This window comes from Phacochoerus africanus, chromosome 2, assembly GCF_016906955.1.
Source record: "Phacochoerus africanus isolate WHEZ1 chromosome 2, ROS_Pafr_v1, whole genome shotgun sequence".
In the NCBI taxonomy this organism is placed as follows: Eukaryota; Metazoa; Chordata; class Mammalia; order Artiodactyla; family Suidae; genus Phacochoerus; species Phacochoerus africanus.
Window position 1 is genome coordinate 220,133,680 of NC_062545.1, and position 22,757 is coordinate 220,156,436.

Consider the following 22,757-nt stretch of genomic DNA (forward strand, 5'->3'; position numbering starts at 1 on the left):
TCAGGGCCAGATCTGGAATAGTAAGAGCCATTAAAAATTTGGCATCTTGCACTCTGTTTTTTGGAATAAACTCAGTGTGGGCCAATTTATGGTAAATTATTCTCTTCGTGTGTGAATTTCCTTTTCTCTCTTGGCAAATTCATGCTTGCCTCTACACCCCTGCACACAGATCTTAAAAATACACATTTATTACAGAATCTGTGTGGGATATGTGTACAAGTGTTAGTGTGTGCCCATGGCTGTACCCAAAAGTGCATATGCACATATTTGCACCTATGTGCCTATATGATAGCAAATTGACTTAAACAGTTTGTCTTGAAAGTTTGTGTTACTGTATGTATGTTAGCATACATTCTGTTGCAACTCGCAAACAGTTTCTCAGTCAAGAGATGACAGAATTCAGCAATCATTTTGGGAAACACCGTAGTAAATAAATATATTGCTTAACTCTGTTAAACCAAGCATGCCAATTCTTAATAAAACTGAAGGCAAGCAGTGGCATTTCTCCTCTTTGCAGTCAAAGACAATTACAGGGCAGCCAGTCCACTGCCAACAGAAAAGGCAGAGCCAAGGCCTTGCTACAGCCCCCTGTGCTCTGAATACAGAAAGCTCTGGAACTAAGCATGGTTATAACCTGGGGTTCTATGGGGTCATAATGGCCTCCTCTCATTTGAAGAGACTGGCTATAGGATGGTGGGCAGAGACATGGCATGGGAAATCGTTTGACTCAAAGAGGGGATATTTGACTCAAGGCAATTCAGGGCAAAGTACCAAAGATCTTTTTTCTTTGCATGAGAACCTCTGATGAGAGGCTCTTTCCTGGCATATTTGAGAACATATTAGCTCAGCTTAGGACAATTTAAAACAGTTTCTTTTCCTTTATGTAGAAAGAGGGCACACATTTATGTGCCTTGAATTATTGTTAATAACACATTCCCAATGGGTCTTTGTATGTTTAGCTCAAATTTGGGAAAGGGTGGGGTAGGAAAAATGCTCACTCCGTTCACCAGTATTGCTACAAATTTCTCCGAACATCAATAAAGAAGTTAATGCATCACATCCACAAAAAAATACAGCCATATGTTTTGTTAGTATTGTTTCCCCACATGGTTAGATATTAAAATAATTATGTATTTACAGTAATTCTATAGAACATTAAAATCCAGCAAAGCCTATATAAATGTATTTTATAGTTTTTGCGATGTTGACCATTTGATGTCATCATGAATGGTAACTTGCCCTACCTAATTAAAAGGCCTTAATGAGCTTACTACACAAGGAAGTCTAGGAAATCGATATGCTTTTTTACAAAGAGTTCATTCTCTCTATTTCATTTAGCATTTATTTAACAAGTAATCAGCAGTCACTTTAGTATATGCCAAACACTGTACCCAGTACTGGCAATAAAAAGATTAATAAGACTCAATCCCTTATCCTCATAAAGCTCATGGTCTAGTGGGGGAGACAAACAATCTAATTAGTGTACCTTCCTGCATTAGTAAGTCAGTGGGCAAGGCTTGATGTGTGTGGGGGAGTGATCCATTGTGTCTTGGTGAAAGCATAAATGGAGGTGCCACAGAGGAGGCGACACCAAACTAAAGCGTCAATAGGATGTCACCAGGTACAAGGAGTAGCACAAGCAGAGGCAGAGGCAAAGTGGAGCATCCTACTTAACTAGAGAACTGCAGCTGGACTGGCCCAGAACCCACTGGGAAATGTGGGAGGGCAGCAGGGAGGGGACAGCCTGACCAAGGACATGAGGAGCCCTACTTTGACCGGTAGTCTCTCTCCTCTGTTTTTGTTTTTCCACTTCTCCTTTTCTTTTGATTTTTTTTATATGATGATTTTGTTTTTCATTATAGTTGGTTTATAGTGTTCTGTCAATTTTCTACTGTACAGGATGATGAACCAGTCTTTTGATTACTTAGTTCTCTTTTACTTCATATATCCATGTCTTCTGAAACTTGAGGGAACTTTTAGAGAAATTAGAGTTTTAGAGAATGTTTCTGGCATTAAAAAAATGTGAAAAATAATGCCTAAAGTCCAAAGGATGATTACTTCAGTTTCTCTGTTTCCTCACCCTTCATATATAGACAATAACTTGGGGGTATTGGAGCAGGCTGCGTCAGATTCCACATTTGTTCTGAGTGTGTGCTGTCTCCTGGAATGTACTATGATGCAGAAAAGGTAGGATGGATCCTGAAGGTTCTTTTGTATCATCCACATAGCCTATAAACTGCTGAATGTGCAAGAAACTTAGCATTCCCTGGTCCATTTGCATAAAGACTAGTACTTAAAGAATGTGAAAAATTGTTTAATAAAGAGTAACAAAATGTGTGAAAACTGCTTTTCTATGTACAATATATTTTATTCAAAGAAGTAGTATGTTTATGTATATCCATGTAGAAGAAATTACATAAGGCTATGTGGTGGTCAGAAACACAGATAAACAAAAGATTAAATAATTTAATTTTTTGAGTATATTTATGCAGGACTCATTGTATAGCCTTAACTATATTTGCTCTACTAGCATGTAATCAAAGTGCATTTATTGAGATCTGACTCTGAATCTCTGAAGGATACATTCTTGAATGGGCAGGTATTTACAGATTTCATGAAATTAATGCATTAGCACTGATGCATTGTTTATCAAAACAACAAAATTCAAGTAACTTACTGTTACATTTAAACAACCCTGGACAACCATTTTTTCATTATTTACACACTCATGGAATACTTATTTGCTTGAAATTGTGGATTTTTGCATTGTATTGACATAGCATGAATAATATATGATACTTTTTATCTGTTGACTAAATGGAGACAGCTATAAGATATATTTAAAATATGAGTGTGGCAATGTGGAGTAGTCTTTTTCCACTTGTGAATGTAATGCCTGTGATGAGGTTCCATTTGTCCCTAGCTCCTTTCAATTTTTATAAACCAGACACTTGATAATTTCCATAAAAATTTAATGTGGTTCATTCAAATGTTGGCACAACAATGACATATTTCTCTCTACATTGTCATGTGGCTTCTCTAAAACAATTTTTCCATTTTCATTTTTATCTTGCACCCTCATTTATTTTGCCACCTCATTTAGAGTGCCCTTTTAAAGATCAACTGCTGCCCACGACCCAAAATGTGAAAAAACAGTGAATTGCCTTAGACCAATAAGAAACACACACATACCGCCCATTTAGGTAACCTTTGTTTTATGCAGATTTCTTAATCAAAAACAAGAAGTACAACAAGCCAGGAAGTTGTATTTATGAGCCAGTTAATAGATTCATTTCATACACTAGAATAACAAGGAAAAACATAATAACTGGGATCTCTTTATTACGGTTTAGGTAAACATTACACAAGGGGTTTCATATTAATTCTGCAAAAGTTTAATAGTTCCAGAAAATCTGGATAAATGAGTACTGTAGGCACTTGAGAATGCCAGATGAGTGGCTTGCACTGCAGTGGTTGACTCATTGAGGCCAAAGTGCCAGAGTCTCTCCCCACTCTGCCTGCCCTAGCAAAGCCAAAGGGCCAGGAAACTTTGAAGGCTGTCCTAAGAAGTGGAAGTGAAAATCTCTTTGGATATTTGGAATCTCTGGAAAATCAGTTTGGTGTATACTACTTTCCTTGAAGTTGAGAAAACTCTCAAATTAACCAGTGATAACTCTACCACCATTTAAAAACTTTTTTTTTTATTTTTTGTTCTGATTGATTTACAATGTTCTGTCAATTTCTGCTGTACAGCAAAGTGACCCAGGTCCCTACTACCACTTTAAATAATTTTCCAATGAGGCCACTATTTCTCTGAGTAGAACCTTTGAAATATTTTTAAATCAGATATTACCTTTTAGCAACCAAAAGGAAACAGAGAAATTACTTTCCTGCAGGTACATTGTTTTAATATGGACAAGGAGGTGATTAGTATAAAACATGAGTAAAATCACAAAGTGATAGTGTGCAAAGATGTCTCTGTCCTCATTACAGAGTTAGTGGTCTGAGTAAAGTGCCGAGAGGAAGGAACTCTGCATTACTCTGTATAATAAATTCATGAACTAGATCCATTTTTAAAACCTCAAAACATTTGAATTGTTTTCTTTTTCTCCCTTTATGTAACATTTCCTACAAACTGATGTGGTAAATATTAAGATTTGCTGGACGAGTTCCTGTCATGGCTCAGCGGAAACGAATCTGACTGGTATCCATGAGAGTGCAGGTTCGATCCCTGGCCTTGCTCAGTGGGTTAAGGATCTTGCATTGCCTTGAGCTGTGGTGTAGCTCACAGACTTGGCTCAGATCCCACGTGGCTGTGGTTGTGGCATAGGCCAGCAGCTACAGCTCTGATTGGACCCCTAGCCTGGGAACCTCCATATGTCACGAGTGTAGCCCTAAAACGACAAAAAAAAAAAAAAAAGATTTTCTGGAGCACTCAGGCCTAATGAGAATGCTCTGGGAACAGAAAACAGAGGGTACCATGAAGTGAGCATTATGTCCAAATGTGAATAAGATTGAAGGAGAAGCTAAGTCAGATGGCCCCAGTACGCTTTTGCAGTCTTTCTCATTTGATTTCTTATCCTTTGTTTCCCCTGACTTTTCTTCTGCTTTTTTTTTCTGCCCCAGACAACAGTTTCTGTTAGCTTCCCAACCTAAACTTAAAAATTAGATTTTGGAGTTCCCATTGTGGCACAGTGGAAACGAATCCAACTAGAAATCGTGAAGTTCTGGGTTCGATCTCTGGCCTTGCTCAGTGGGTTAACGATCCGACATTGCTGTGAGCTGTGGTGTAGGTCGCAGATGCAGCTCAGATCTGGCATTGCTGTTTCTCTGGATTAGGCTGGCAGCTGTAGCTCTGATTAGACCCCTAGCCTGGGAACCTCCATATGCCATGGCTGCAGCCCTAAAAAGACAACAACAACAACAAAATTAGATTTTACTCTTCTGCACTTTTAAGGGTAAAGCTGCCATAGTTAGGTTCTTCAAAAGCAAGCCCTTTCTTGGAGTTTCCGTTGTGGTGCAAGGGCATCTGTGACATCTCTGGAGCAATGGGACACAGGTTCTATCTCTGGCCTTGCACAGTGGGTTAAAGATCTATAGGTCACAACTTCAGCTCTGATGTGATCCCTAGCCTGGGAATTCCATATGCAGCAGAGCGGCCAAAAGCAAAAAAAAAAAAAAAAAAAAAAAAAAAAAAAAAAAAAACCAAAACAAAAAAAGAAATCCATTTCTTTATTTTGTTCTTGCTCTAATTCTGTTATTTTTTCTCTTTTTTCTTTTATATCCCATCGAACTGTACATTTTCAACCTGAAAGTAGTTTAATGATCCCTAAAACTTTACTTCCCAAAGCGGATCTTCAAATATTCGGCATTTAGAGTGTAATCTAGGAGGTTATTAGAAATGAAGAATCTCAAGCCCTACTCCACATTTACTGAATCAAAATCTGTATTTTAAAAAGATTTCCATGTTATTCATGAGCACATATAGCAGTTTCTTAGAAAGAAACTTCTAAATCTCAGCTGAACAAGGTCAAATCTCTCACCTCTTCTCAGGTATGTGAGGTGGCTTTGGGCTCTTGGCTATGCCTTTGGACCCTTCTTTCTGAGTCACAAGAGACACCATCATTCATTTACCTTTTGCAGGTATGTCCATGATTCAAGTGGACTTGAACTCTTGGGCTTATTGTAGAAGTCTCCTTGACTACATCCACAACATTATAAATATTTGCTGACCTTTCCATCAATGCCTTTCATCCCTCTTGTCTTTTCGGCTGTATGTGGGACATGTAAAGTAGCGTATAATTCACCAGTCAGTCCCTGGTGCTACACGGCTCATCACAGCATCAGCCATTACTAATGGGATTAATTGGTCTCAACTGATGAAATTGTAAAAGCTTATACCTCCAAGGGTCATAAACACTGAGCCTTAATTGAAATCAACTGTATGTTTTTAAAAAGCATGTCCAGCATCATAGACTCCTTTCTGTTTTGGTTTTGTTGACACTGGTGATGGTATAGAAACCTGATCAGGAAAGGTTTATAGTTATTACTGCTTTGAACATGAACTTGTGCTTCTCAACATTCTCAGTAGCTGATTAGGGGAGAGAGTAATATTCTACTTGGTTATTGGTTACACATATGGAATAAATCCCATTTTAATGGTGTCTAATGAGTCTTTCATTTTCAAAACCTTACACAAAAGCCTCTAATAGAAAGGGAAAGTTATATTTCAAAGGTCATTTTAATGCCACTTAATGTCAACAATCTGTAATCAAGCCAATATATATAGATGATGATTACAGTCCAGTTGTGATTCTTTAAATATAAAATAGTCTCCTAAATTAACAAAGTGGTGAATGCTAAGGTTCTCTGGGTTTGAGGCAACTTACACTTTTTAATTAAGGTTTGTTGCTTGAAAAAAGCCTAGAGTTAAAGAGATTTTTCTCAGCGTGAGCCTTCATGCAATGCAGTATTTTCAAAACCCATGAGATTTAAAGTTCTGTCACTTTCAGTTTCATGCATTGTTCTTATATGTCTTAAAGGCACTGAAATGTAAGATTGGAAAGTGATGGCTCCCCTCCATTGCTTTTCCTCAACAATGGAATGTAATGGGCACTAGCAACATGGGATGTTTTGTTGGTCAGGAGGCCATTAGGAAACTTGTAGGCATACCTATTTCAGAACTAGACATCTGCTTGGCAACAGATTAAATAATCAGGAGTTTAAAGACTCTCTAGTATGAGATTGGCATTCAGGAATTTCATCTCATTTGCGGTACAAATGGAGATAACCCTGCTTTATCGTGGGATGAAAATGTTTATTTTTAGTCCAGAGCTGGCTGCTGCAAGTCTATAGGACCCTTGTCCCAATTAGAAATGGGCAAATTCTGAAAGATACTTTACTTCTGTCAGGAGATTTTCTTAAGAAAATCGACGATGATTACAACATGAGTGGCATTCTGAACTCACAAGCACACTGTAGCATCAGCATCTCCTGGAAGGCTTGTTAACACTCAGATGTCTGGGCTGCAACCCCAGGTTTCTGTTCGATGAGTCTGGGTTGTGTTTCTGACAAGTTCTCAGGGTATGCTGATGCTGCTGGTCCATGCACCATGTCTTTGAGAATCACTCTTCAAGGTTCAGCAGTTTATGACCTACCCACCACGTGCATTGATCTTGCTTCCATTTTCCCATGAGTGAAATCTGATTTTATTCATCTTCTACTTCCCATTGCCGAACACATAGTGCCGTGCTCATTGGGCTTACTCAATATTTGTTGGGGGAAAAAAGAATGACATTTAGATAAAATCACTGATGTGTACCAGACCCCTTTCCAACTACTGCTCCCTCTCACATTACCATTTTGCATTTGTCTCTCTTTTTGTTCTACTTTTCCTCCTTTTGCTACCCCCTTAGATTCTAAGAGTTTGTCATTTTTCTCTTGTCTTCCTTATATATGGCCTATGTTTTGAAGCATGGTCAACTTCAAGCCTGATGATCCAGTTGTGTGTCACTGGGCCCTAGGTTCCTGGCTACAGCTAGTCCAGGAGGGAGATGATCAGAGATTAAGATATTGGTTGATTTTTGTGTAGGGGTTAGTTTACAGCAATGATGCAAGCAGTCAGTTAGTTGACAATTTGAACTTTAGATCTCAGGATAGACTTTGCACATTAGGAATCTTGATGAGAAAGCATTTGGCCAAACTCAAGGAAACTCTTCTCTTATGTTTTCTGCTTTCCTGTATTTCAGTGTTCATTTATAAGGTAAAAGATTTGGAAAACACGAAAAGAAAAAAAAAAGAAGAAGAAGAAGAAAATAAGGCATCCATTTACTCAAACATCCAAAACATGCAGTTTGGGTGTAACAATTTGAATTTTGTGGTTTTACCTGAATGTTAGTTTATTTTTGATGCATTTGCATTTCATTGAACTGATAAACTTTAGAATACAATTGCCTGAGGGAGAGGAAATTCTTGTGTTGAATTACAGGGTTATTCTCATAATGAATGATAATGATTCGTTATAAAATTGTTTGCTTTCAAGTTTCATCCAGACACCTTTAGAGAAATGAACAGCGCCTAATTTCTCTTCTTGCAGAACTGTTAACTGTGGCAAGTTCAATCAGGTGTGGTTCTCTGCATACTCCTATGATGGGTTGGGTGTTGGGTACCCCCACGGAGCCACTTGTCATTTCCTCAGTGCTTCATTTTACCGGTTTCTTCCCAGTGAATTTCTTCAACAAGAGAGAGTGAATGATGGGTATTATGAAGCCCCTGAGTATATGAGGTTGCGCTTCTCTTATCTTTGTTCGTATAACTCAGTGTTGTCAAAGCCCATCACTCTTAGTCATTTCCCCTAAAAATAGTATGATGCTAATACAGGAACTACAAATACGTTTGTCTTCTGGACTTTCTTGTTACAGAGGAAACACCTCAGATCAGTTAGATTTTCATGATTTTACTGATAATCCTTTTGTTGTCATTTTCAGCCCGGGTGCTCACATTTTCCTCCATCATCTTTGCATATTTTAAAAATGGTCAGGATGTTCTGTGATGTAGTTCACTTTTCATCGATTTGCTTGGAATGCTGCAAGCTCATTGGTCTCTGACCATTGCTTCTGTTAACAATAATACCATCAATTAACTGACTTTAACTGGACATTTTACTAGACATTTACATGGACCTTTAACTGGAGAGAACTTAGAAACGCTAGTCTACATTCACTTTAAATTTGATGAAGTGGACAGTTGGAATTAGTTCTAGAACAATCTGGATCCCTCTAATCACTGTGTGGTAAATCCAGGGGTCTTGTTTGTCTAGTGCTCATAGAAACCTCATTAATCTATTCTAAAGTGGTTCTCTACTTCCATGTTGGCGCTAAGATAATACAGCCTTCTCTCTGACCAAGATCTGGAGTGACTATAGGAGGGCGTGGATGCTGGGTCCTGCCATCTATACCACTTCTGGAGCTGGCCCCAGAATGGCACCCACCCTATAAAAGAGCCTTGCTAGGAACCAGGCTACAGACTTGATGTGTCCAAAACCGCAGGCTCATTTTAGACCTAAGTGTGGCCCACCAGCTGATTCCAAGACAAATAAACTAAGCTCCAGAAATTTGCACTGAGTTTCGATTCAAAGTGAACCTTAAAAACAGAAGTTTGGTTGGCATAGGCCTCTTAGCCATGAATTGGGAGTTATCTTTGAGACCCTTTATTCTCAAATTTGAGACCCATTTGAAAACCTGCAGAAATAAACCGCTTAACTCCCCTCTCCCTCTAGTGATATAACATTATATGTCTTTCACTCTGTTGAAAAGTAGTTGGCTTTGTCAGCAATCATCTTCTGTTCAGGCTAAATTTATTTTTATGTGAAATATAAATCAGGAAAACACTAAAATTATTTTAAGCAAAATATCAAAATTGAAATAAACCAACATATGCCTGTGAAACATGTATAACTCTCAATCAAAAATAAGTGCAACTTCCATAAATTTCTTAAAATACTCCAGCATGCAAAATTTTAAATAGATGGAGTTGTGACACATTTCATTATTCTTTCTCCTTAATTTATCCTTTACTTAAAGGTGAAAATTCATCCTTTACTTAACCAAAACCTGGCCTGCTCTGGGTCATCTGTTCATAAACAATGTGCTCCGTCATTGTAATAAGTAAGACAATCAAGGAATTTTATAGCATTTCTTGTAGGAAGTTTAAGTTTTATACCCACTAATTTTTAGTGAAAACCATTTTGAATTTACCTTCTTTATGTCTATCCTCCCCACCACCCCTTACATTCCTCTCTAAGAAGTAAGGTTTCTTAATTGCTTTAAACATAATATGTTTTGCTCTGATTTTTTTTCACATTTCTTAAGTTTTCCTTGAAACAGGAACTCAAGGCATTAAAATTGTCAAAGTGGCATAAATATTCTGGGGCTTAGCACTAAAGAGAGAGTTAAAGGATAAAGACCCATCTCATATTTATGCTTCATTTATAGACTCTCTAACACGTTTTCTATTACATTATTACTTCAAGGATTGAAACCACTTTGACCCTCTAATAGTAGCTGGTATTTTGCCTACAGATGACATTGTAAATATTGCCATCAATAAATATTATTGACAAACCACTGAAGCACTTCTTGAAATCTTTAGCTTTTCATTTTCAGTTTTTAAGAACTAGGTAACAGCATTTTTTTAAAAAAGTAGAAATAAATATAATCATCACTTTATTTGGAAAATGATTTAGCACTAAATGAATTTTCTTCCAGTTCCTTTTTAAAAGTATGTTAAAAACTATCTCATCAAGTTTGACATCATCCTATATATTAAGGAAGTCACTCTTGCGAGTTGAAAACCACTTAAAGTAGAGTTAAGAAAGTTTATGATCATAATGATTCAGCAGACACATGTCTTTTTCATTTCCAACTCTTAGATCATCAATTTACTTTTTTTCCTCATTCATCTCCCTGATTTTTGTTGTTGTTGTTGTTGTTAGTTCATTGGTTGTAAAAAGTTTCTTCCTGGTTGTTTTAACTTAGACCAATTTGGAAATGGAAAAGTGTATTAATTTTTTAACAAATCTTTAAGATACGCATTACTGTATTTTTATTAACTGAGCCAGATGGCTCATAGCAAATTTTCTCTGACATAAGTAATCATAGAAATTGGTTTGGGACCCAAATCTGGTATGGAAAGTGGCATGTATACTAAATGGAAAAATTCAATTCACATAAACATAAGGATAATTTTAGAAGCAATATTTGTTACTATTTGGAGTTTATTTTTTTGTCTTAGACTAAGTACAAACTAGGGACATTTACTTTTCCTGTCCTCCAGCCCCAAACATTCAAGGTCCTTCTCAACAACTAAAAATTGTTTTCTTTTTACAGTTTGAAGGTTGCAAGAAAGCCTTTTCAAGGCTTGAAAATCTCAAGATTCATTTGCGGAGCCACACAGGCGAGAAGCCCTATTTGTGCCAGCATCCGGGCTGTCAGAAGGCCTTCAGTAACTCCAGTGACCGCGCCAAGCACCAGAGGACACATCTGGACACTGTAAGAATGGCAAGAGCTTTCCAACCTCCAGCCCCAAGTGCTGGTGTGAGGAAGTGTCTGTTAGATAATGGGATGGTGAAGGTGTTTGCTTTATGGTCTCCAGGTTATAAAGACATGCCAAGTGCAGCACTGAAACCTGGTCAAGAGCCAGAAGGGGCCCTATTTTTCTGTAGTCAGAAGTTATCCTAAGTATTACAACTGCCTAATTGTAATACTTAGGATAGTAGGATTGTAGGACAAAGGGGGTTCCTCAGTTACCTCTGTGTACAAAGCAAAGCATTTTAGGAGTTGTCATATGTCAGATTTTAGTACAGAGAATAACCACTAGAGATTGGACATTTAATTAAATATCAAGATATACAGTGAACATAAGATATACTTTTGCTAGAAATAGGAGGCTTTACTTACCCTGGTTCTTTTCTTCTTAACGTAAGAACTTTGAGATGGGCATGATTTTTAAAAGTGAATCTGGCCTTTTGCTTTAGAAACTACCTGGAATTTTCACCTTTAATTGATCTAAAAACACCCAACAAATCTTTCCCAAGGGTTCAGTTTCATCTTGCTTTCTATGTGTTAACAGCCACATATCCATTGACATAAACCGTATGAGAGCAATTGATTTTCATTATTACATCTTAAATCTCTTAGTGCTGAAACATTTTGTTTATTTGCTAATGCCCTTTCCATGACTCTGTCTTTTATTTTCTCAATTATGTTGGTCGCCCTCCTTTGCGTTTCCCAGGTTTTGATGCCATTTTCTTTACATGAGGCCAGGTAGCCTATATGAATTGTAGTTCACTTAACAAAGCCATTAGGATAAATGTATTATACACTTCACGGATCTCTTATCCCACGTTCTTGCAAATAATGTATTCATGACAGTACTTGTTCGGTGTTAACATTCTGATGTCTATTATTAAACTATACCAGAATTTGAATTTTGAAAAGATGCTGTTATTTCTATACACCTTCTCATACATATTTAAGATTCTTCTGATGTTATAGTTGACATATTTATTAAATTTTATATTAGTCTCTATTAGTCATATTGATCAAAGTCATTTTAGCTATATGTCACATAAACCTTTTTAAACAGATCTATCTCCTAATATACATAAATGTGATGATTTGCCTAGTAAATAACTGAAATATAATTAGAATAATATGGGTATAAGATGGGCCCTTTTTTGCCTTAGCTGAATTGAATTCAGTGATTTTAGCACCAACAGAATGGAATATTAAATGAATAAATTTGGTGAATAACAGTATTTTTAAAGGAAAAAAGAATAAATTATGTTAAAAATGCCCTACTTTGTATGTCTGAAATGGACTTGGTAGAATCTAATAAATTTTCCAATTTGTCATTAAACTTTATCATGGAAGAATGAACATTCATGAGACAAGATTGTCTTGAGAAATTGCTTCTACTCTAGCTAGTTATCTGTAGTTTGAAAGAACTATTGTGAGGCTAAGTGTTATGGTTCTACAATACTCTTCTTTGCTTAGAGCTAATTTTAGCTAATCAAACTAAGGCTATTTTCTAAAATCATTTTGAATTAAAATATATATATCCCTTTTTAAAACTTTTGAGGAAAGCTACCTAAGATAATAATTTCATGATTCATTTCAATGCAGTAGCTTTTAAAACTTAGCTATTTTTATTGTTTTTAAAAGTATTTCTCTATTAATTCTTTAAAAAACGTATTTTCCTTTAAAATCCAAACTACCTTCTGTTTAAATTTTTATTGCATTTAACAAATTGGTAAGCTCTTTTAAAATCTTTGAAGATTTTAAGAAATTAAACATTTATTTTAAAAAGCAAACTGTAGTTGCTTGAAGAATTTTATTATTTAAATTTAGGTCCCCATTCCCTTTCATTAAGCACTCCTTATGCTAATGCTGCCAGAATTTCAGATAAAGTGTCTTTTTTCAGCTAAATAGATTCTTTACCTCTAGAAAAATGATTTCCCCATAAAAACAACTGAGTTCATAATTCTAACCCTGAAAAATTTTATTAATTCATTTCTCTATTAGTATCTTAATATCTAGACAGAATAAATAAATTTATAGTGTCAATGGAGAATAAATGAATATTGTTTGATGAAGTATAGCATGCCATATCAAGCTTAGGTAATCTGAATTAAAATGACCAGTACACTAGTACACCTAAACCAGCCCCTGACATTGCTGTTTTGACATACTATTCCCAGTTGGCTGACAGCAGCAGAGATGGCGAAGGGTAGCTAGAGGAATGGTCAGTATTCAAGCCTTCTTCAAGAACATCCCCAAATCAAAGACAAAATGACATTACCTATTTCTTACTCTCCAACTTAAATAATAGTGACCATTATGTTAACTGTGGTAATGGTGTTAGATAGTTAGTGAGATATTCCTGCCCCATCCTAGAGGAATCATCTTTTGGTCCTCCGCCCTGACACTGGCCAGAATGGGCCCAGAGATCCTCTCTTTTGTGGTTAAGGGCCACTGAGTTTCCTGGCTTATCAGGGCTAATCAGAAGGTCAAAAAACAACACTGAGCTTTCCAAACTGCCAACACCTGTTGGTGTGGGAACACCAGGACCTAAGAGGTGACTCAGTAAGTAACCCAGGTTTCATTACTCCATATTTATAATTAGCATTTCTGTTTTTTGCCCCCCAGCCCAGTGAGTTTCATTTGGGTGCTTATGAGTAAGTACCTGCACACAAGGAGAAAAGTTATATAACCTAAAGCTGTCAATCAGATGATTCAGGACATGGAGTTCTCATTGTGGCTCCTGGGGTTAAGGACCTGACATTGTCTCTGTAAGAATGCAGCTTTGATCCCTGACCTCGCTCAATGGGTTAAGGATCTGGCTACAGGCTGTGGCATAGGTCGCTGATGCGGTTTGGATCTGGTGTGGTTGTGGCTGTGGCTGTGGCCAGCAGCTGCAGCTCCAATTCAACTCCTGGCCCTGGAACTTCCATATGCCACAGGTACAGCTGTAAAAAGAAAGCAAGCAGGAAAAAAAAATGACTCAGGACACAGGGAAGGAATGCTCCACTACTCTGAAAACACTGGGGCTGCTTCTGCTTTCCAGACAGCCTGCTCTCTTCCCTTCAGGAGCATACTTTCACTTTGCTTAATAAAACTCCTCCTGCCTAAAACTGCTCTATGTCTATCAACTGAATTCTTTCCTTCAGGGGACAAGAACCTAGAAATTGCTGTTCCACCAGTAACAATGACACCAATTTATATAACCTGTTAATATTTACATGCAGCATCTCTTCTAATGCTCAAAACATGAGCTTATGTGATCACACATGACTGTCAATAAAGATAGTGGCTAATTGCCCCCCTAACACCAGGGCAGGATAGGGAAGACTAGGGTAAGAAAGTCCTGTGAACCCAGAAAAGATTCCTAATTTAAAGAAAAGCTTTGTTTACTGAATGGAAACTTCATTGGCAAATGAGTTCAGTCCACAATTGGCTCATCATTTTGCAAAAACTGGGACATGTTGAATAGCTGCTTTATCAATTGTTTACTGTTAGATCCCTGATATGTAGCACAGTGCCCAGTACATTATGGAAGCAAAAGAGCTGCCTCATGATTCATTCATTCATTCAGTCAGTCAGTCTGTCAATGAACAAACAATCAAATAATCAAACTTAAAATTACAATTGGGAATAACAAACTAAATTATATATTCATGACTTTTCCTTGTTCTTGGAATCAAAAATGGCAACAATAACAACAAAAAAGTGAATCATATATATGATTTCCAGCAGGGCAAATAATATAATCCACATGTGTTGGCCCCACAAAATGACAGGCAAGCACATGAAAATAGGAACAAAATATAAACAGTAACTAAAATAATCTGACGGTTTTGGGGGAGGGTCAGTAGAATAACGGATTTCTGAAGCAAGAATTCTATTGTAGAGTCAGGGCTTCAGTTCTCTTCCTTCCATTTCACCTCATGTAGACACAGCTGTAATCTCACCTGATGAGATACTAAGTAGATGAGTGACTGTTAATACATCTTATAAGCACAATTAATCTTGTGATTTTTTTCACTTCTCAGAATAAGCAGGTTTTTATTTATTCCACAACTTAAAAGCATAGTTCTTATAGTAGAAGTAGTTGCTAAAATTTGAATCAGTGTGTGGTGTTCTCATTCATTCATGCCTGATTATCATATACTGGTCACCAGGGACACAACACATACACACACACACACACACACACACAAATTCTAGATTCTGCCTTGGGCTCCACACTTCTCGTCTCTCCAGCACATGGGGGAATTGGAGTAGCCAGAACTCTTCTCATCATACTCAACCAAGGGCCTGTTGACCTAAGCCTGGTTTAGAATCAGGACTCCACTGCAACTAATCATATTAATGTTTCTCTGGCTGACTTTTCATGTGTCCATTGTTTGAAATCTATTGTCTTTTACTAGCTTTCCACTAATTTTCCCTTTTAATTCTCTCCCTCTCTCTTTCTGAATCAGGTTTCTTCTGAAACATTCCCAGTCTTTTCTGGACTTTTCTACAGATTCTTTATACCTGAACTCTTAAAGAATATGTGTTTCCCAATTTCTGACACAACCAGAGATTGTTTTCAGGGGAACATAACTGTAAGTATGACTGGAGATACTGATAATTTCCATATTAAAAATGCCACAGGAGATTTTGTGGTAAGAGTGCACTCTATAGCAATCTCTTAAAAATTATCAAAGATAAGCCATATCTTTGTTCTTGAAAATTTATTCTTCTCTTTGCCTTGGTGTGAACTTCCTGGGCTTTCTAATTAAAATGCGTGAGTATTACATAGCATTTCACATCAATCACTTGGTAACAGTTCATGCTCTGAAGTTAATAGTCTTTGAGTAAACCTTCCCCAGTTACCTTTATGATTTAACCACAGCTGTTTCTTTCTTTCTTTCTTATTTAGAAGCCTTATGCTTGTCAAATTCCAGGATGCACCAAACGCTACACAGACCCAAGTTCCCTAAGGAAGCATGTGAAGGCACATTCCTCCAAAGATCAACAAGCAAGGAAAAAGGTAATTTTATAAGAGTATTTATTCAGCCAGAAAAAGCACAATTAAATCCCTCTTGCAGTACTGGGGACTTCTGTAGGGCATTGGTAATTGTAATACTTCCCAAAGTATGACATGTTTTACACTCTAAGAAATCTACCATAAAGTAATAGCAAGGCTGGAGTTCCCATTGTGGCTCAGTGGTTAACGAATCCGACTAAGAACCATGAGGTTGCAGGTTCGATCCCTGGCTGTGCTCAGTGGGTTGAGGATCCAGCATTGCCGTGAGCTGTGGTGTAGGTCACAGATGCAGCTCAGATCCTGTGTTGCTGTGGCTCTGGTGTAGGCTGGCGGCTACAGCTCCGATTGGACCCCTAGCCTGGGAACCTCCATATGCTGCGGAAGTGGCCCAAGAAATGGCAAGAAGACAAAAAAAAAAGTAATAGCAAGGCTATGCTTTGCATAACTGATGTAACCAGATATGAATTTCTGGGGAGAGTTTTGTTTGTATGATAGGAATTTGAGGAAATTAGTAAAGATTCCCTAAACTGGAGGGTAACAAAATTAAGTCCAAATAGCTAAAGAAAATTGAATTGGGAAAACCAGCACAGCAAAAACCCTTTCCAGAGATAAATGTTTTTTCATAAAGTATCAGTTGACTAAAATCATTGGCTGTGATGAAGAAGGTAGGTAAATCTCTAGGATCAATAAGTACAGAGCATTTGTCCCTTCAAGTTTAGAAAAAAACACATTCCTTAATAGGTACTGTATATGAAAGTCTGAGAAAGGATTTGAACCTAAAATTCCATTGACATCGATGTGGGCTTAGTGCCTCTCTCAAAGTTCATGGAAATTATAGTATCTCAGATGTGGAAGAAATGTTGAAGATCAACCTGCCAGCACACCTGACTTACTCTCCTGACCATATAAGATCCCCAGCAAGTAGTCAGCCATGTGGGGCTTTAACACGTTGAAAAACGAGGAGCTTACTGCCTTTCAGTAATTAAATTATTCATTTTCTACTAACTGAATTTGTAAATTTTTAGACCAAAAAGTATCTCCTGATTATGGTAGAAAACATGTTAACCTGACCTTGCCTTTTTCAATGTTTTATTTGTGTTCAGATGGGTACCGAAAATTCATGTAAAGGCCCTTCATAACAAATTTAAAGGAAATTTAAGACTTAGCTTATTTTAAGTGAGTGAATCCTAGGGATGTGATTTTCAGGTCACCATGGCTTCTATATCTAACTAGAATCCTTCATTTTTTTGTGGTTTATAGGGATTTAACACTTTTATGTTGGGAAATGCTCTATAATCTTGTTTTTTGTACTTTTTCTTCAGTGGAAGGTGTTAGCACAGTGCTAGTTGAGGGCTCATATACCGAAATAATTTGACCTCTTCCCTATGAGTTAGAAAAATGCCTGGTTAGGAGGATTTGATAGATAGTGGTTTTTAATATATTCTTAGTAGTATACAAACCCACTCTTGTAAGTCAATTATTAAAATCATTTATTTTTTTCTTTGTAAATGCAGTTAAGTTCTCTTTAATTGGAATCCCAATAAACTGGGATAACAGATGGTCATTATCAACAGATGATAATAGATGATCATTCATCGTGGATTGGATATGTTCCTGTGTTTTAAGAGAAAGGAACCGCTAAGTAAATAAGTAATATAAATAAAATTATAGGAGGCTGCTTAACATTCTTAAAATAACACATCATTGTTTCATACTCTTAACTGTTCAGCATAACCACTGTCCAATAGCTTTTATCATTATCCATGTATATCTTATAAACTTGAAGCAATGTTATATTTTTAAAAAATAATAAACTCTCTTGCTGAGAGTTTTTCCTCCCTAAATCTAACTATTCTCCACCTCCAAGTTGTCCCAACAGTGTGAGGTTTTATGGCAATTGCAAATCTATCGTGAGATTGAAGAACACCTTCACAGAGAGTAACAATTGTGGTGGACATGACAATGTAAGAATCATAATTAGACAAATAAGCAACAATATGATATTTAACTTAAGAAGGTAACCTAGCTTGATAGTAGGTATGAAAATATAATGGGATATGTTTAGGAATTATTAATGGTTTCTATTCAACCATAGTGTGTTTCAGCCTTTTATAAAGAAAGAGTAGTTTTGATTATGTGAAAGACTTTTGAAGCACTAATTTAAAAATGAAAACCAAACCTTAGCATTACAAAATGTAAATTCATAGACAATTTGCAGATAGCCTTCAATAGGCAAGCCAGATAACAAAGATATTATAAGGAACAGTATCATAATCTAATGTCATAGAGTACAATATTTTCTTAATTTTGTCTTATGAGCTATTGTCTCTCCAACAATTCAGCTTTTGATGTTCTTTCTTTTTCCTGTGAATGCCTGAATTGGATTTGGCTGATATTCATTGTCAAGTTTACTGTGTTTACTTTTCAAATTTTAACCTGTCCTTTTAATCTGAAGATTTTTAAAAAATCTTATATGGATCCATGATGGACTAATTTATGGAAATTAAAGTGATAAAAGTTGCTCCATCCAGTAAAAAGAGGAAATGTCACTCCCAGGAGGACATTATTAGCATTGCTAATAAACCTGAAATCTGTCAATCTACATTTCAAACCTTGTGCTGGTATACTGGTGTCTAGTATTTCCTTGGTACATTGTTGTTACTAGACCTCAGAGAGATTCTAATTGCTAACTTGCATCAGGGCTTGGTATTTGAAATATTTCCTGGCAGCAATAATAAAAAAAAAGTAAGAAACAATAACCCTTTTAAAGCAGAATTAAGATTATTTACGACTTTAATTAAAAATTGAAAACTGGCATCATTTCAAAAGGCCTTTACAAAAATGTGAATTCATCAAAAATAACCATAAAAATTCCAAGGTGATAAAGGCACAGTGGAGTAATGGGCCCAGCCCTAGGGAATTGTTTTGTTGAAAAGAATAAAACCCTTTCTGTCACACCCTGTTAGTCATGGACTCCTTTAATATACCCTGCTTGCCTGCCTGCCCCTAATCCTCTTTTTAACCTCCCCCTACACACTAAATGACATTATTTTCATCTTAATGTGGCCAGCTTTATGAAGTGCCACTCTGAAATCAGGGCCAATGACAAAGCACCCTAACTCATAAGACAGATGTTTATTAGAAAGGATAGAGATCTAATGCTCTGGCTGTGGGCATTTGGCCCTTTCCCATACCTGTTGGATCCTACAGAAAACTGAGAATCTAAAATCTCAGCTAAATATTATTCAAACTGTGAAAATAAAGAAGAAAAATAACTCTTCTGCAAAGGAATTGGGATAATTTGGCTCTTTGCATGTAGAGAATAACTTTTCTCTTTGTTTAATGCATGTGCACCCACACATCCCATCAGCTGATATACATACTTCTTCCATCAAATGTGCTTTGCAGATCTTGAGTCCATTAAATAGAGAGCTACACAGATAAATTACTAGCAAAATACTCAAGTCACCAGCTATGGTCTCTAGTGAGAATAGAATTTAGCCTGCAGAGCAAAAGGCAGAATCTGTCCTTCAATTCTGTCTGATAATGAGTGGTGAAATAAGAGAAAACTAAGTAAGCCACTTGAAGTTTTCCTCAAGGCTGTGAGCTTTATCAGAATGTTTCATGTTCACCTTGTAAGTGCCATAAGCAAGGAGGTTTCCTTCAACTCTGGACTGCTATCAAAGTGGACTTTTTTTTAAGTGAATGCAAAGAATGCTGGGCGGAAAGTTAGAGATGGTGTGAATTTTTGTCTATTTCGCACTTCCACAAAGATTCTGAACTTTGGGTGTAATTTGTTAAATGTTTGCAAGACATTCACCTTTGACCCACTGTGGTTGAGGACTTTCACTTTTGTGACCTCAGCACAGGCTGTTACCAAGCAAGCATAGCATTTGAAGTGGGCGAGAATGCAGTTTTTCTATTTCCTCCTTAGAAAACAGCTCTATATAGCTTTCTAGCCAAAATAAAGCTGCTTGTTTAATGCAACTCTCTTCATGTAGAACTAATGATTCTTTGGACTCTCTTCAGAGCCACCACCACCCCGTATATACTCAAAACTGTAAACAGTTTCATGAATTAGAGCATAGGCTCACCTGTCTTTGTGCAGTTGTTGGAATCTTTAAAAATATACATGAAAAAATCTATTTCCCTCTAAATGAAAGCATATGTAATAAAAGAGCTAGTGAGGCTCACTTTTTTATCAGTTTTCTGTCATCATCTACATGGCAGATGGCAAGCACAAGTTGGGTATACAATTAGGGGCCTTCCCAGATTTTGACAATCCTTTTTCTTCCTCCCTCTGTCCTTCCCTCCCCCTTCTTTCCTTCCTTCCTTCCTTCTTCCCATTCCTTCCTTCCCTTCCTTCCCTCCCTCCTTCCTTCCTTTCTTTCTTCCTTTGTTTTCTGCTCAGACGTAAATTAAAAATCACCTCAACTCTCAATGGCATGTCAGTAATAGACACATATCACAGACATATCATTTCAAGATGAACTGGTAGCTCCCCTTCTTCTTCTCACACTTAGGAAATCCTACTGGAATTCAGGCAAAAGTGATGCTATTACAGGATGATGTTTAAATGGCACTAATATGTGTGTTTTTTAAGTGAGTCATTTATCAACTTTTCTATTTTAACAATTGTTGGTGAAAAATTACTTATGTTATACCTTAAAATGATGTTGAGACATACTACCTGCCTGAATGTCCTGATGTCTCAATTAAGGGTAAGGGATTTCAAGAAAGTTTCTGGGTAAGCTTTCGTAAAACAATTTTGTTTCAAATACTGATGCTAATAATTAAATTGAAATAAAAAAAAAGTCAGGTTAAACCTTGATAGTACTTATTTAGTTGAAACCAGTTGCCTGAAGGCTTCTGTTTTCAGTAGATCCAGTACGAAACCAGCTGTGCTTTTGAGAACATTTTGATGCTACATGGTGATTGTTGCTATTAGAAAGGGATTGAGAATTTACGTTTGGGAATGGGAAAGTGGAGGGTTAAAGTTGGTAGTCTGTGAGAGTAAACAGAAAAAGCTTCTGTTCTTGTGTGAAAAGATCAGAGAAGCTGTTGTCAGCCTTGTGAATACAAAAAACAAACAAACAAAAAACCCAAAAAACAAAAAAAAAGAAACTTGCAATTTGAGCTTAGTCGTCCTGTGTCTTTTTTAATTCTTAAAGTGGTATTTCCCAAAGTGTGTTCTTTAGAACATAATTCACAGAATCTTAATAATAGCGCTTTTCGAAAGTTGTCATGTAAATTTGGAAAAAACCGAGTTGAGTAATATTCCATGATTTCCTTGCAAGACTTCTCAGAGCCTTGGATATACCAATATTCTAGAGGGAAGATAACATTAAACATTGTTCAAAATTGCCTGGCCAACAAAACAATTTTCTTTTTCCTCAAGAGCATCTCATCAAACTACTCTTTTAGTAAATTACCTGAGAAATACATTCTAAGTAATTTTATTTATTCCATTCAACAAATGTTTATTAAGACTCTACTGTGTCTCAGGCATTGGGTTAGACTCATAGATGCAAGTGTGTATAAGACATATGCTCTGTCCTCATACAGCAACATTGTCTTGATGAAGTCAATAGAAAATAAGCAACACAAATGTAGGCAAGAAGCTGTGAGGGACTTGACATGGAGATTAAAGAGGAGGATTTGTTGAGGTAAGATAGTCAGGAATACATTCAAATGACGACTTCGGAAATGAGAAAACTGTATTAGCTGCAAAAATTTTTTAAAGCAGTCCTCACGTCGAAATACTATACCTTTCTATTTGAGTTTCTTTTAATAGATTCTGTTACTAACTAAAAGCACAACAGTAGATGTCAAGATCATCTTAGCTTGTTATAATTAAACTTTTCTACAGCCTGTTCTTAATCATGGTTGCATTAAAGGGATTGGGTGCCAGACAGTGAAAAGCATAGCTTTTGTATCTCCCACCTATGAAAACAACTGAGATGGCCAGCATTTGTGGCTCACTGCACAGTCAGCACAGGAAGCACAAGTGAGGCCCTGCATCAGTTCTGAGGATTTGAAAACAAGTGAGATCAGAGCTTGCCCTCCTAAAGATTACATTCAAACAAGTGACACTCGGAGACGTGTACTTTCTGCACAGGAGGAGAGGTGCTGTGATTAAGTCACATAAAGAATGCTTCTGGAACATGATATCCATGCTTCTGGAAATTCTTTTGCAAATGACAGAGATTCTTAAAGAGTCAGTCTTAGCTTCTATTATTTGAAAACAATGGGAGACATATGGTACTTTATATTGTTCTTGATTATATTACAGTTTTTTGTCATACATTGCAAAGTAGTTTTATTTCTTACTCCCCCTAAATAGTCTTAATTGGAACAAATAATAGGAGTATTTGGCTCAGCTCTGGCCAATTGTGTAAGGAATGAGGACTATGTGACAGGTGCTTTAGTGAGCAATTCAAGCTGTACAGTGCCTAGCACAGCTGCCTTTTAGAAATAGTTCCTAGACAATTGCTTTTTTAACTTTTTTTTTTAGTCTTTTCTAGGGCCACACCTGTGGCATGTGGAGGTTCCCAGGCCAGGGGTCAGGTCTAATTGGAGCTGTAGCTGCTGGCCTACACCACAGCCACAGCAACTTGGGATCCGAGCCGCATCCACCACCTACATTACAGCTCACGGCAACGTAAGAT

General features: G+C 36.9%; 1 protein-coding gene across 3 annotated transcripts in view; it reads left to right on the forward strand.

The window, feature by feature from the left end:
* GLIS3 (GLIS family zinc finger 3) overlaps positions 1-22,757 on the forward strand; it is a 486,532-nt gene that overhangs the window by 367,760 nt on the left and 96,015 nt on the right. For all 3 annotated transcript variants that reach the window (XM_047767694.1, XM_047767695.1, XM_047767696.1), the window contains 2 exons: positions 10,887-11,048; positions 15,982-16,092. In XM_047767694.1, coding sequence (XP_047623650.1) covers positions 10,887-11,048; positions 15,982-16,092 — 273 coding nt within the window. The remainder of the gene's footprint in view (positions 1-10,886; positions 11,049-15,981; positions 16,093-22,757) is intronic.